Genomic DNA, 14999 nt, shown 5'->3' on the forward strand with positions numbered 1-14999 from the left:
AAACATTGTACATTTGCTGTTATGTTAAACTTATATTAAAGTTTTCTTCATTACCCATTCAAGCCGTCTCCAAGCATTATTAAACTATAATACTATCTAACCATAAGAGGTGGAAACATACATTTAACAGTGTACTAAAAACACCAAGTTGTAATACCATAACTGGTCTGTATTATATATATATATACCATCTAACAATATACCAGTAATACTGGATTAGAATACCATAACTAGATTAAACTATAATACTATCTAACCATAAGAGGTGGAAACACACAATTTACCAATATTCTAGGAAAATCAAGTTGCAATGCTGTAACTGGTCTCATTTATGGGAAGTGCCTGTAATCCAAAATGTTTTATCAAACAGGATGTTTTACGTATTGATTTTCTTTAGTGAGCTAATGAAATCAATTTTTAAATTAAGTGGCAGATGTCTTTTGTAATACACATTTTAATATCAGAGATATGACCCTAAAATGTTTTCCAAATGATTGATGGCTTACCTGAAACATGTTTATTATGTGTTTAATTAATAAACTGGTTTAAATAAAAGTTATCTTCCATTAAAAGTGCAACTACTTGTTGTACAACTAAGGAAGAGTGCTGCAACAATCTAATTTCTTTTCTGTTACATACATCAAACAAAATGCAGATCCCGTCACTTTATTTTTGACTCTATTCAAATTTGAAAAAAAATTGTCTCTCATTCCAAAAACACAAGTATTTTCCTTTCATAATTGACTATTAGGAAGTTTTAATTAATATTTGATGAAAAATATTTTCCATTGAGACTTCCTATGATATTATATACTGTACTTATTGTAATTTACTTCAATTTTTTATTATTTTATCATATCTTTAAGTCTCTCGCAACTTTCTTTTCGTCTCAACAAATCAGTTATACCACTGTCTAATTCAAAATGTTTTTTATTATTTCTGAAACCTCTCTATTTATATGTTTGTAACACTCTAGTCCTATACTCCAGTATAAAATAATACTTTCTACACTTTAGAGTCCTGTTCAGTTTTTATTTGGTATAGTTGTCACTTATACTTGGACTAAACTTATCATTTCACAAATCTACTATCCTACATCTGTCAGTTATCCTGATTCTTACATGACAACAAGGTTTTGGCAACATGCCCATATGCCAAGTGTTTGTCAACTGCTTGTCTGAGAAGAAACACTAATCTGTGGTTGATTACAAGTAGTCATAAAAATAAAAACTCAGAAACTGAGTGATCCTTCTAGTAGCAAATACAGTTGGGCAGAGTGCAGCAAGGTGTTTGAGCATATAGTCAATGGAACAACGTCAACAAAACTTAACCTACATAAATAATGTAAAATACAATCAATAAAGTTCTCCAACTACAGTTATAACACTTTGTTTTTCATTTGTACTTCACTGTTCTGGTTTAAATTTTCTACTGCATTTCTCAGAAGATTGTTCTATTTTATCAATGAAACAAAGTACAATGGGTCAATGTAAAGGTACAAAAATAGACTGAGTTAAGTATAGAAACAAAATGGCTCACTTACACATAATAACCTAAATACAAATACCTTTAACTTCAAAAAAGCTATATGATTTAAACTAGTAGGTATCTAGAACAAATAAGAAATGAAAATTACTTCTAAAACTTAAAATGGTATTAAGATTAGCTACTGAATTATAAAATCCCAAAAAACCATCAGTTGTGAACAACAACATACATGGCTTAAGGATATATAAAGCTTCACCAATTTCTGTTGTATTGTATTGTAGGTATAAAAAATATTAATTAGGAAATGATGTAGAGAGAAATATGTCTGTTAAAGCATAATCTAAGAGTCAAAACTCGCAGATTAAATGAAGATATACTTAGACATAAATATAAACTAATCAATAGTTAACAAAAGAAATTATATTATAAATGTTAGTAAACTTATAGTATTTCAAGTTCTGCACAAATATTTAAACATTTTATCTGTTGATATACGACGTACAAAATCAAAAGGACTTAAATTATAATAGAATGTATTACTTCATAACTTATAATTTGAAATCATGGACCAATGAGGTTATTTTCAGTTATGTTTTTCTGACATAAATGAACCATGTTAACTCACAAGGAAAAACATTTTACCATTGTACTCAAACCAAGTTTTTTAAATAAACTGCTTATGCAATAAAAGACAAATTATGGTCAAAATCACATGGATTGAAATTGTTTTAAGTGGGTCTCAAATGTGTTAATATTGTGTGGCCCCTTACAAATATGAACTGAGTATCATTAGATAGGTCCCTGGGCACAAAAAGTACTAATCTTATACACATACATATAAAAAGTTGATTTTTTATGAGCTTGGACTAAGTTGGGCTAGGTGGGCTACTGGGACTCTGGGAGGTGGAGCAGTTCCCACACTTATATACACACCAATGAATATATATTTAATTTCATGCATCTTGCTGTTCCATCTATATGCTCTTTATAACTCAGTTTATCAAAATGTTAGCATTTACAGCTATCTTACTCACAGAGAATGCCTTAAAGCCTAGAGAGAGAGAGATAAAAAATCATGTTAGTGGAACACTGAATATACAGAAAACTTATGATTTGTATATTAGTTTTAACCTATAGCATAAAATCCTTAAACTCACATTAAGCATGGAATTTCCAAGGGAGGTCGGCTGTAAAGCACAAGAAATGATATTTAGTCAGGTGAACATAAATCAATACTCTTGAGATAATATCCTTGATCAAATTAAATCTGAAAATTAAAATAGAATAAAAGTAAACAGAGCAAAAATTTCTCTCTCTCTGATAGTGGCTTTTGGAGAGTATAATTATTATTTGTTAAATATTTAGATGTAAACTGAAGTTGAAGATGTTAGTAAAATTACTAACAACAAAAGAAAATAAAGTACATTGATTTGTGAGAATGAATATAATCTAAAATTTTTATATATAAATTTTGAAAACTGATGGAACAGCAAGTTGCTATGTAATATACGACATATCTTCCATCTCATCAGAATTAAATGAAAATAAATTAAATGTGTTAGATCACAAGATCTCAAAACCTTACAAATGGCTCTCTCATCTAAATTCTACTATAGCATACATAAAAAATATCATTAATATTCCAACTAAACAATGTAGAGGCATAGGCAAAAATATAATTTCTTGCTGATTTCAAAACAAGTCACTTCTTGTCATTACATACCTAGGAACACACTGCTCATCAATTCTGTTGTTGTTATTAAATGATGATTATACACCAATTGTCTCTACATTATTTACATTGTCATTCTAGAACTATGTAAAAAGCTTTATTCAATCCTGTATTTGTGGTTATTTCTCTTTTAACTTATTTAGGAATTAACTAAAAAAAAGCATTATTACTAAATGTTAACTTCTATGATGTAACAGATTCACATCACAATTATTAGCCTGCAACTTCTTTTATGACTGTTATACATAACATGATCATAGCCATACGTCAGTACATTATACATATTTCCCCATCCACTACTTCTCTTCGAAAAACACTAAAATTTGAAATTTTCTGAAAATAATATGTGGAAGGTCAGCCAAGTTTCAAAAAATCATATTTCTTAGTGGCTAATCCAAGCAAGGTTTAAACTGATTATCAACTTATATGCATCATGACTTCAATACACATAGGAGATAAACTTATTTATTTGAGGTTCAAGTAAATGAGCATACATAATGAACGCACACACATCTTAATGACTAAACAACCATATGACTCAGTATCTCAAATTTATAACATTTATAGCCACATTCTTGCTCATTAATTGCACTTAAATATATGAATTTTCAATAAAACTGTTGTAGTGTAAAATTTTTTGGAGTTAATAAAAATTTAAATGAATTGTCTTACATCTCAAGGAAAAAATTAAGTTAGTTTTAAAACTGAATGTTATCATAAGTTTTACTCTCAAAGCTTAGCAATCTCCAAATAATTTTCAAGCATCTGATATTTTTAAAAGACTCTTAACAACTTTTATGGAAGAAAATAATGTTTTATTTGCTAGAGTTTTAATTGTTTGTGAATATTAAATATTCTTTTAGATGAACATTTTGTTATTTTCTGCCATTGTTAAATGTTTTATTTGCTAGAGTTTTAATTGTTTGTGAATATTAAATATTCTTTTAGATGAACATTTTGTTATTTTCTGCCATTGTACATTAAAAAACAACAAAAAATATATAATATTAAAAGTTAACATTTTCTATACTTCAAAATGTATTTTTGATAGATACTTACCTCTCTACACACAATAGGTGCTGTTGAGATTTTGCACACACCACTAACCTTGAATTATTTTCCACCTAAATCATGTGTTTTGATGTGAAATGTGCTGGTACATCATGTAATCATCATGGTGCAATAGCCCTCCACAAATAGGAGGGCAACATATTCTCCATGTGCAGTAGATCCCCATAAGCACTTGCACTCAAAATTAACTTCATTCTTAGATGAGTCAAAAATAATGTGCAGTGGTAGTGGGAAGGTGTACAGAGAGGTAAGTATCTATCAGAAATACATTTTCAGGTAAGGAAAATGTTGACTTCCAAAACAAACCACTTACCTCTTTGTACACAGTAGCTAGAATCACACATTGATGTGGTGGAGGGGCTGGTGCAAATAAGAAAACCTAGATGACCTCCCTTCTGATATGGCCTCAGAAGTGGAATGTCTATGAATTGTGACACCCAATAGTGGGGAGTTACTAGAGGGGTAACACTTGTGGGAGACCATATCCTTCTCAGGTAGGGTATACTCTTTACCTGGATGAAAGTATGAAAGGAGGAAGGCAAAAATGAGCCAATGTGTTGCAGGGATTGGCAGAAAAAAAATACATGACTAACCAAGCTTTTCAACATGAAAAGTCAGTTTTGGTATGTATTCTGTTGTACAATTTATCATCATACATACAGGAATAGAGACTAAGAAGGAATCACACAGCAAAAAATAGAGGATTGCAGACATCCTGAAAGGGAGTTGTGTATGTTGAGAAACACCATATTTCTTGAATGGGGCACAAGAAATTACCAAGGTCACAACTAATTAAACATAATCTCTATGAGCTGGGTAAAGGAGGATATTAATATCCCTGAACACCACTTTGAGGAAAGTTTCTTACCTTTTAAAACTAAATACCTGCCATGGCATTTTTCTTTTTTCTCAAGCCAGAAGGAGGAGGAAAGAGGCCCTTGAGGTAAGGTAAGAGAATTGACCAAGGATTCAAATGTGGTCTGGGTGAGAGTGTAAAGAACCACGAGAAAGTCCCAACCATGCAAATAAACAGAATCCAGGTACATGATGATGACAGAACCTTGTTGAAACGTTGTACATTTGCTGTTATGTTAAACTTATATTAGTGTTTCTTCATTACCCATTCAAGCCATCTCCAACCATTAACAGTTTAAGGGTGTCCACAGCCCAAGCAGCCAGATATGGGATCAGGGACCAAAAGAGCTGAGGTAATCAAACACTTTACAACTCACAGATGAAATGGAGAAAGGTTTAGCCCCAATGAGATGAAAAGAGAAAAGGACTCTCAAATCGATCAAATATAGAGTTGGAGTCAAAAACAACCAAGAAAATAAGACCAGCCATCCCAGATGAACAGCCTGTTGTAGGAGAAGGGATGTGGCTGTAGAAGAAGCTTACTGCCTAGAAGCGAAAAGTAGTCAAACATCCAGATATGGATGGAAACAAAGATCAAGACTGTGAATGTAACAAGCAAAAGCCCTCATAACTTGGCTGAAGACATAAGGAGCAAAAGTCATGCCAAAGGGTAGAGCCTGATACTGGTATACCATATCATGGTGGGCAAACTAAATAAAACATCATAAAGACAGAGCTACTGAAATGTGAAGAAAGATGTCTGAGAAATGGACTGTCTTCATCCAAATGTCGGGGAAAACAACCTATTCAGAGAAAGAAACCTTTCATCTGAAATGGGGGGGGGGGAATCAACAGAAATGGTTCAGAGAAGAAGTAAAATGAGGGGTTGCCAGTCTCCAGTATTCCTGGGGACAATGAAGAGATGGCAATATTAACTCAAAGAAAGGCAAATAACTCTCTCTGAAATCCTGAGTGATCCAATGGTCAGCCATGCAGTGAGTCCATAGGTTTGTAAAGACGAGAAGTGCCCCTATAGGACCTGATCTTACTGGGTACAAAGAGAGGTAGTTACTGGTGGGAAGGACAAAAGTTAACCCTCCAGGAAGAGAGTTTGCAAAAGGAGGTGGAGACGTGGGAAGAGGAAATGTGAGAGAGGATGAGGGTACATAGGCCAAGAAATATGACAAGATGCATGAGAATGGGTAAGATAGGATGGCAAGCAGCTTTTGTCCAAGACTCAAGGTGAGAGAAACACCCCCAATGACCTTGTGGCAAATAAGTGGAGCAAAATGCAAGCCATGTAGGAAGGATTGAGGAAAGTGAAAGACAAAGAAAAAGAGTAATCCATCTGAATAGATTTCAATTACACAGAAAATATGTGAAGAGAGCAAAAGCCAATGATGAGACCCTGGCCTAAGTAGGAAAAAGGACTTATTGGAGATACCCCAGGTAAACTATCTGGATCCCAGTGGAGGGGCTCAAATAAGAGATAAGAAGAAAACAGATGGTGAAGGGATAGAGCAAGGAAAAAACAAAGACAAGAGAAGTGAGCTCTAGTAAGAGATACAAAAGACAGAGGGTCAACCCAAAGCAGACAGAAGGGATTCCATGGATTGAGGATCCAAGAGGACAGAAGGGAAGTGACCATAAGCCGTGGTAAAGGAATCATGGAAACAAGGAATGGGAATGATGCTGATACAAAAAGATTTCATAATGAATCCTAAAGTCAGGTGAATAGGAAAGAAATGAAAGTACAGCATGAAAACATAGAATATAAATTGTGAAGAAACACAGGACATAGGAGAAAAGGGAAGCATAGTAAAACAAGACACAGTCAACAAAGAGAGAGAGAGAGGAATGACAAGTTCCTGAACAGCATAAAAAAAGGTCAGAGCAAAAACAGACAATGGAAGGAAATGGACAAAAACACTGACCTTGTGGTCAGGCTCAGGAATAAAGAATGCACAGGAAAAAGAGAAACTGGGAAGGAAAGAAGGGGAATTCTATTAATGGTGAAATTGGCAGTAACATCAGGCCTGTACATAATATCTGGGGCCTGTCCTGGAGAGGTACAGAAAGCCATCTTTATGAAAAATATCAGGATTTGGCAAATCTTCTCTGTAAAAATCTACAGCCTGTCTGATATTATAGATAGAAAACTCTTGTGTGAGTTTTGATGGCATAAGTTTCTGAATTGATGCTGCTTGCTTTACATGTGCATCAAATCTGGAGGAAAGATTACTGATAAAGAAAAGGAATGGTTACTGTTTTCTTACAGTAATCAGTTCTCCACAGAACTATATTCTGCATTTGCATACTGGGCTTGTTGTTGACTAACTTCTGGCATGCTAACATTAATATTAGGTTCGTTTGCAATATTACTGCTGTACTTGAAAATATGATGTGAATAATCTTAGTGAAATCAGTTCTTTCTATTAGGGAAACACCAGAATCAATGTCTTGGCTTGGACCTTGCAAATTTACAGAAACTTCTTTCAAATAGTAAAGAGAATATTGTAAAGCTGTTAAACAAAAAATGAATTCAAAGTATTCCAGTATTTTTAGATATGCCATAGTATTTTTCTTATCTTTAGCAGCACAATTGTCATTAAACTTTTCAAAATTACCATCTCCATGCACAGTAACCTCACACATGTGAAGTAATTGAACCAGCCTGTGTGGACTTTGATGAAAAAAAGAGATAATTATATATACCATTAAAAAGCTCCGAATACAACTGCGGTAACCAACAGTGTAATGAACATTTGTATGTATATTTGATTTGTTTTAAAACAAGTGGACTGTGTTGCTGTTTGCTTATTCTTAAAATTAATCACCAACAAGTCACAGACATCTACTGTAAAAGACCTGGCCACAAAACCTGACAGTAGCAATATGGCTTAGGGCTTCTAATTACAAAGTGTCCACAGAAGCCATTGTATGCAATTATTTCAAGCCAAGAAAAGCTAATGCCTCATCAGAAGAATGCTGACTAAATTAAATACCACAAGTGGCTACACTATAATTATATAAACATAATATTTTGACTTCACAAAAATAGGGGGTTTGGCCAACCCCTCTGTGTACATTCGTGAACATCCTCCACAGACAAAGAATTTCCAGCAGCCACAGACAAGTTAGAAGCTGTGAGGAGTTTCAAGACATAATGTTGCATAGTATCTCGAGTTCTGCAAACAACCCTAATAGAGGACCTTAACTAGTCTCACTGCAGATGAAATTTCAGTTCCATGAATAGAGCTAGAACTTTAGGATAACAAAGCCATGAAATGTAATTTGACAGGGTTGAATAACAACATGAAAGGTAACCTGAACACAATTTGTAGCATATCATTGTTCAGAAATGAACAAAAGTGAGAAATGGAATCAAAATCTAATGAAATTCAAAAATGAAGAATAGACATGCACTGAAAGAATGAATAGCCAGAAAAACAGTAACTAAAATAATAAAGAATGCTAAATCAAATCAGTCACAAAGGTATGCAAAATCCTTCAAAATTCAAGAACAAAATTAGACATGTCTGGCAATGGCAGTAGTGAGTTTAAGAATGAAGTTAATTTCGAGTACTAGTGCTTATGGGGATCTACTGTGCATGGAGAATTTGTTACCCTCTTATTGGTGAAGGGCTATTGCCATATGATAATTACATAACCTACAAGTATAGTTTTCCTCAAAACACGTGATTTAGGTGAGATATAGTCCAAGGTCAGCAGTTGCACAAAATCTCAATGGCAGGTGCATGAGAAATAGCTGCTGTGTGCAGGGAGATAAGTGAATCATTTTGGAAACAAATGTTCAAGTCTTTTTAAATGGAATAATGTTACCAGATTAATATTAATTATGTGTAAATGTAGAACCTGCCTATCTGTTTTATTGTTACATATAGCAAACAGATTTAGAACTACATTTACTTATTTCTTACTTAATTTTCGTTGAAACCATAAAGATAAATGAATTTATAACAATATATTTAGATTAACAATATGTAAATTCAAATACCTAAAAATACATAGCAATTAAAGATCTTACAACTTCAAGAAAATAACATGTGCAAGAAATAGTTCTACAATTGTATTACAATTATTTCAGTTCAATAGTCAAAACAATGTAAAAACATACTGATGAATAATCACTTTATAGGACAACAAAATCTTGTAAGTTTACTCACAAAGTAATTATCTAACTTGCATTAAGAATGACAAATTATGAATGACAGTAGTGCCTTCTAATCACAGTTTATATTTTATTACCCACTTGTGCTATTTTAAAAATGTGTCTTAACCTTAGAAGGATTACCAATGGAGTTTATAGGGACCCTTTTAGTTTTTAAAATTTTGTTTCTGGAGATTATTGGAAAATGTGTTATCTTGTCAAATGAACAACCATTTTTTTAGATGTTTATAATCAGTATCTATAAAATGAAAAAGTTACAAATTTTAAGAGAAAACTACTAAATAATATTTCAATAACTCTGCAAAAAAAATTTCCAAAACAGTATTGTTACGCCTCCGGTCGTTAGTTAACTTCCCGTATAATTTCTTTCCGATGAAACTTTAGCAACACAAGTCCTTTCTTAAAAAAACTAGTTTATTCTTTCTCAATACAACTTTGAAATTCACTTAACTTCAACGGTCACACTATAAGTTAAACAAACGCTATAATTCACAACGAACGACACACGAGCTCGACCCAACAATACGTCTTTATCTCTGTCTGCAGTTCAATTACATTGTTGCAGTCACTTCTTACCGGTCTTATATATACAAGAATACCGCATATCTAGTAACCTCTCGAAATTTCATGAAGGGACATGAACGTTCTAGAAGCGCATGACGTGTTACTAGAGTCATGTGACCTCCGCTGTCGTAACAGCATATAGAAGATAAATTAATGATGATTACTGGCAATATATTTCTCCAAAACAGTAAACAGAATATAAAAGTATGATGATTACTGAAAATTTTCATAACAAACTATTAAAACACTCCAGGATTTTATTCCTGAAAACATTATATATAACTAGCAAAGGCACCCATGCCAGATTCATAATTTGTTTAGTTAGCTTCACATGGATGACAAGATAATGAGTATGTGCATCATTCGCTGGTACTAAGTTAATTCAGGGGAAAATTGAAATAATTGTAAAACTCATAACAATTACAAAATGAATAAAGTAAGGGATCTTAAAATCCCTCTGAGGTATACCCAAGAACCCCTGAGAGTTTCATGGTGGTCAAAGGTGAGAGAACTGGAAAATTTTAAGCACAGATGAACAAACATACATACATACAGGAGCTTCTTTTGTAGTATACATTTCCTGTTTTAAATTTGACATTTTAGTGCTTTTCTATTCAACTACCCATAGTTTAGTAAAACTATTATTTCTGTCTAAAAGGCAGTGAAAAACACACACATACACAAACACAATCTTGACAAATAGCACAAAAGGAACTAAAAAAAAAAGATATTCTGGTTTGCGACAGACAGAAATCCTGTTAAAATCAAACAAAATCATATCTTATCTATCTAAGGGTAATGTTTTTAACCATGTAAAATACAGGATTTCTCTTTACAATAACTATAGAAAACTTTAATAGAGTTGATTATGTTTTAAGTAAGAAAACTCAACATAAAGGTTTTCTTTCCCACAGTGCTATGCATATATAACTATCTTACATCACATTTACCTGCCTAAGTATTTCTTGCTGCCTGAGTCTGAGACGTTCTCGCTCCATCTGAAGTCTCTGGAGCCTTAGTTTTTGTTGTTGTTGCTGCTGCTGTTGAAGACTCAACTGGTTATTCACTGCTCCTGTCAAGGTGGTAACTGCTGCTGATATGGAAGCAGCTGCTGAAATGTTCTGAGCAAGAGACTGGGTTCCTGAAGAATTGGCTTGCACCTGCATGTTTTAAATAATTTTCAAAAATTATAATGTTCAGATGCAATTTATTTATTTACAATCTTTTATACTTACAAGAATATTTTAAAGGGAGAAGTTTTACAGAGCTCTTTTACTTTCATGTGTAGATGCAACACAGAACTGTAATTTTTTGTTTTTACTTGTTTGGTAACATGAATACCTTCTGCAACACCTTGTTCAATGAATGTGTTACAAAATAAATAAGTATATACTTCAGTTAAAAAAATTATTAAAGATATTTTATATATACTGTTACGTCTCCGTTCGTTAGTTAATTTTCCGTAAATTCGTTCCGACGAAACTTTAGCGACATAAGCCCTTTCTTAAATAAAACTGGTTTTCTTTCTGAATATAACTTTGCGATACACTTAATTTCAACAATCGCGCTATAACAAACACTATAATTCAAACAAACGTCTCACGTGCTCAACAATATTCTCTCTGACTGCAGTTCAATTATTCATTCTCCGTCACGTTGTGACCATTTTATATATACCAGACTACCCCCAATTTAGTAGTCTCCCGATAATTCACGAAGGTTCGAGAAGGACGTGGCGTGATACTAGTCACTTGACCTCGCTGACGCAACAATACATATAGAAACATGCATGCATGCACACATTTGGTCAGAGTTTTACAACAATAACAAAATACTATCTAAAATGTTGTTCAATAAACTTAAACAAATCCACAGTTATATAAAAACTATCTATATTCAAGTCATGTTATATTTCCTATTTACTAATACATATTTTGCTATAAAAAAAACAGCATGCCCATCTCAAATTTTCCATACCAAAACAAAACTCAAACTCTGAGACATAACTACAGAGACATATAGACGAAAATATTGGAATAATAACAAATCTTATTTATTTTTCTAATTCTATCAATATCTAAAAATACATTATACAAATGCTATACAGACATCACCTACTTTATAAAACTACATAAACAAGAATGTACTTGTAGATCTACTATAAAAAAATTGTATATAACCTGTGAGTACCAAGATGTTTCATACTGTAGACAATTTTCATAACATATTCTTTTTAACCAGCAGTTAGAATACAAAACGTCTGAAAATGCGGTATGACCACAGTTTCTGTTGATAGATAACTTTATTTTAGAAGTGCTGTGGTTAAAGTAAAACTGTGTTAAGCATTTAAATTAGATGGGTATTTATTATGACTACATGATACTCATAAAACCTTCACAGTAGAGTAGTAAACCTTATGCACCTACACATAGTTGGCTCTGTAATAAATTTTTCATAAAACATTACATTCTTAGAATATCAAACTAGTAGGCCTGCGTGCCTTATTTCTTACGGTAGCTAGTTACCTGTGATTGTTGCTCTTGCAGAGAAGGCATGGATGGTGGCTGTTGACCATGATGAGGATGATGCATTAGTGGTAATCTTCCAAGATTGAGAGCTGTTTAAACAGAAATTAATATACAAATTAATAATTTCTAACTTATATAGCACCTGTTATGTTTGTTGCTATGGCAACATTAATGTATTAACTCCTTAAATCCAGCAGATGCTCCCAGCCTCTGGCCGAAAATCCTGATTTATCCATTGGATGGTGACAGAGTCCAATAACATTTATGTCTCTTTGGCTGAAAACTAATCCAAACCCTATTATTATCTACTTTTTATAAATATACCGGAAATTTTATAAGGTATGATGATAATTATTAAGATATCATGAAAATAATTCCAGCAGAACATGCAAAAAATTATGGGTTTAAAGAGTTAATAATGACTGAAAAATTTCAAAAGAATTTTAGGCACTAATTATTACTGCAGTAAAATCAATAACACCACAGATAAATTTATCATTTGAAACACCTAAGACTTGAAGTAATGATTAAATCATAGCATATTTTAACTCAATAAGACAGAAATAATCTGATATACCATAGTTTAAATCAACTTAGGATAACAGAGTCAAAAGAGAAAAACAGCATTGCACCATTTTCACAAGCTTCCAGGAGTGTGTAAATTATACTGTTACGTCTCCGGTTTGTTAATTAACTTTCTGTAACTTCGTTCCGACGAAACTTAAGCGACACAAGTCCTTTCTTAATAAAACTGGTTTATTCTTTCCGAATATAACTCTGCGATACACTTAATCTCAATATTCGCGCTAAAACAAACAGTATCACGAACGAACGTTAACTTCAACAAAACCCTGTGACTGCAGTTCAATTACTCACTGTCTACACACACATTACCTTACATTCCCGCGTCACGTTTTCCCCTCTTATATATACCAGCCTACCCTACTAGTAAATACTAGACCATTCGCCAAGATACGGGATAGTTCTAGAAACAAGAGAGCGTGAGAATTGTCACGTGACCTCGATGACGCAACAATATATTGATCCAAGTAATTACAAAGTTGAAGCTACACTACTACTGTGTTATAATTTAGGAATTTTTACATTCAGTTAGATTATGTTGGAAGAGTTACATTTTCCTAAGTTATTGTTACTTATTTACAAATTAAATGAACTTGATCTTGTTGTCAACATTATACAGAAAACCCCCATCCTCTACACACTGCTTGAAAATGTAATGCAAATTATCTTTGTTGGCTTTCTGTCTTTAATAAGAAAGAACTTTTAACCTGTACTATCTATAAACACCCATACAAAGTTAATAATGCAAGAGTTATTATGCATATTCTACTTCATAAAAACATACAAGTCACATAACTACAGTCCTACTACATCGTATCTTTTTGTTAATATAGCAGGTTTTATAATGACACAACATAACAAATCATGGCATTGTTCTAAGTTAGCGAACAAGACTAGGTAAAAACAGCTGCTAGTATTGCAGTAATGAATGCAGTGGAGGGTTCCATGACACAGATTTGATGTCAGAAGAGTTCTGTGAATTCAAAACGTTGAGAACCATTGCTCTATGGTGTACATAACTCAAGAAAGACCATTTACATACTGGGCCTCAAAAAATAATTTAACTGTAGATGTTGCATCTATAATTCATTATAATGAATTAACAGTTTCAGGAAGTTAGTTTATAGCCTTATCCACAACATTACTGGAAAATGAAGATCCTTACCTTAGGTCTCTGGCAGGTGTTGATGGAAATATATATATATTTATTAGGTTATAAAAGAGCCCTTTCACACAATCCTTTTATTGCTTTTTGCCTTTTACAAGCCTGTTTTTTAGTTTCTTGAATTATTTGAAAAAAACTCTGTGATCATCATCATCACTTCTGTAAATGAATTACTGAATTTATTTAACTACTCAAAAATCTTTTTCATAGTTGTCATGTTTTTGTGCTTAATTTCTTTATGGGTTGACACAGTTAAAATGTGAAGTTTTGACTTAAAGCTACCTCACAACTTTGTGAGTAGATAAATCATCTTGTTATATACATCAACAGTCACAACATGTATATCCTTCACATATTGGGCTACCTTTGACTTCACACTTGACAGTAATCTTTGTAATATGTAGAAAATAATTCTCTAGTCATTCTTCCTCCAAATTCATCACCATCATTTAACCCTTTCCATACAGTTAGTTCAGAGTACTGCAGTAGTTCACATCCAAAATGGAGATGTTTCAGAATAACTTCTTTATAGATGGAATAACAAATATAGAACATAGAGGATATAATTTATTACAAAAATACAGAACCCCAGTAATTATATTAAGGGGAATATAACCCAATGACCATGGGCTACTAACTTTCTATGTAGCCAATGCAAGTCTTGCTATATTTCACTCCAACAATAAAACTAGTGGATGAAATTGCTTGAAACTTCATAAGAACTTTCATAAATGCATGTAATTTAAGAAACATAAAGGCTGTTACTTTTGATAAATTTAGTTTTTTATGCATTATGATCTTTAATATCTTGGAAAATTACAT

General features: G+C 32.7%; 1 protein-coding gene across 4 annotated transcripts in view; it reads right to left on the minus strand.

The window, feature by feature from the left end:
* LOC106464392 (transcriptional coactivator YAP1-like) overlaps nucleotides 1–14999 on the minus strand; it is a 90710-nt gene that overhangs the window by 11809 nt on the left and 63902 nt on the right. For 3 of the 4 annotated variants that reach the window (XM_022392079.1, XM_022392081.1, XM_022392080.1), the window contains exons 3-5: nucleotides 12428–12519; nucleotides 10853–11062; nucleotides 2646–2675 (exon numbers count right to left, since the gene is read on the minus strand). In XM_022392079.1, the coding sequence (XP_022247787.1) occupies nucleotides 2646–2675; nucleotides 10853–11062; nucleotides 12428–12519 (332 nt within the window). The remainder of the gene's footprint in view (nucleotides 1–2645; nucleotides 2676–10852; nucleotides 11063–12427; nucleotides 12520–14999) is intronic. The other variant, XM_022392082.1, reaches the window with a different exon arrangement.

The sequence above is a fragment of the Limulus polyphemus genome, unplaced genomic scaffold (assembly GCF_000517525.1).
Source record: "Limulus polyphemus unplaced genomic scaffold, Limulus_polyphemus-2.1.2 Scaffold1637, whole genome shotgun sequence".
NCBI lineage: Eukaryota > Metazoa > Arthropoda > Merostomata > Xiphosura > Limulidae > Limulus > Limulus polyphemus.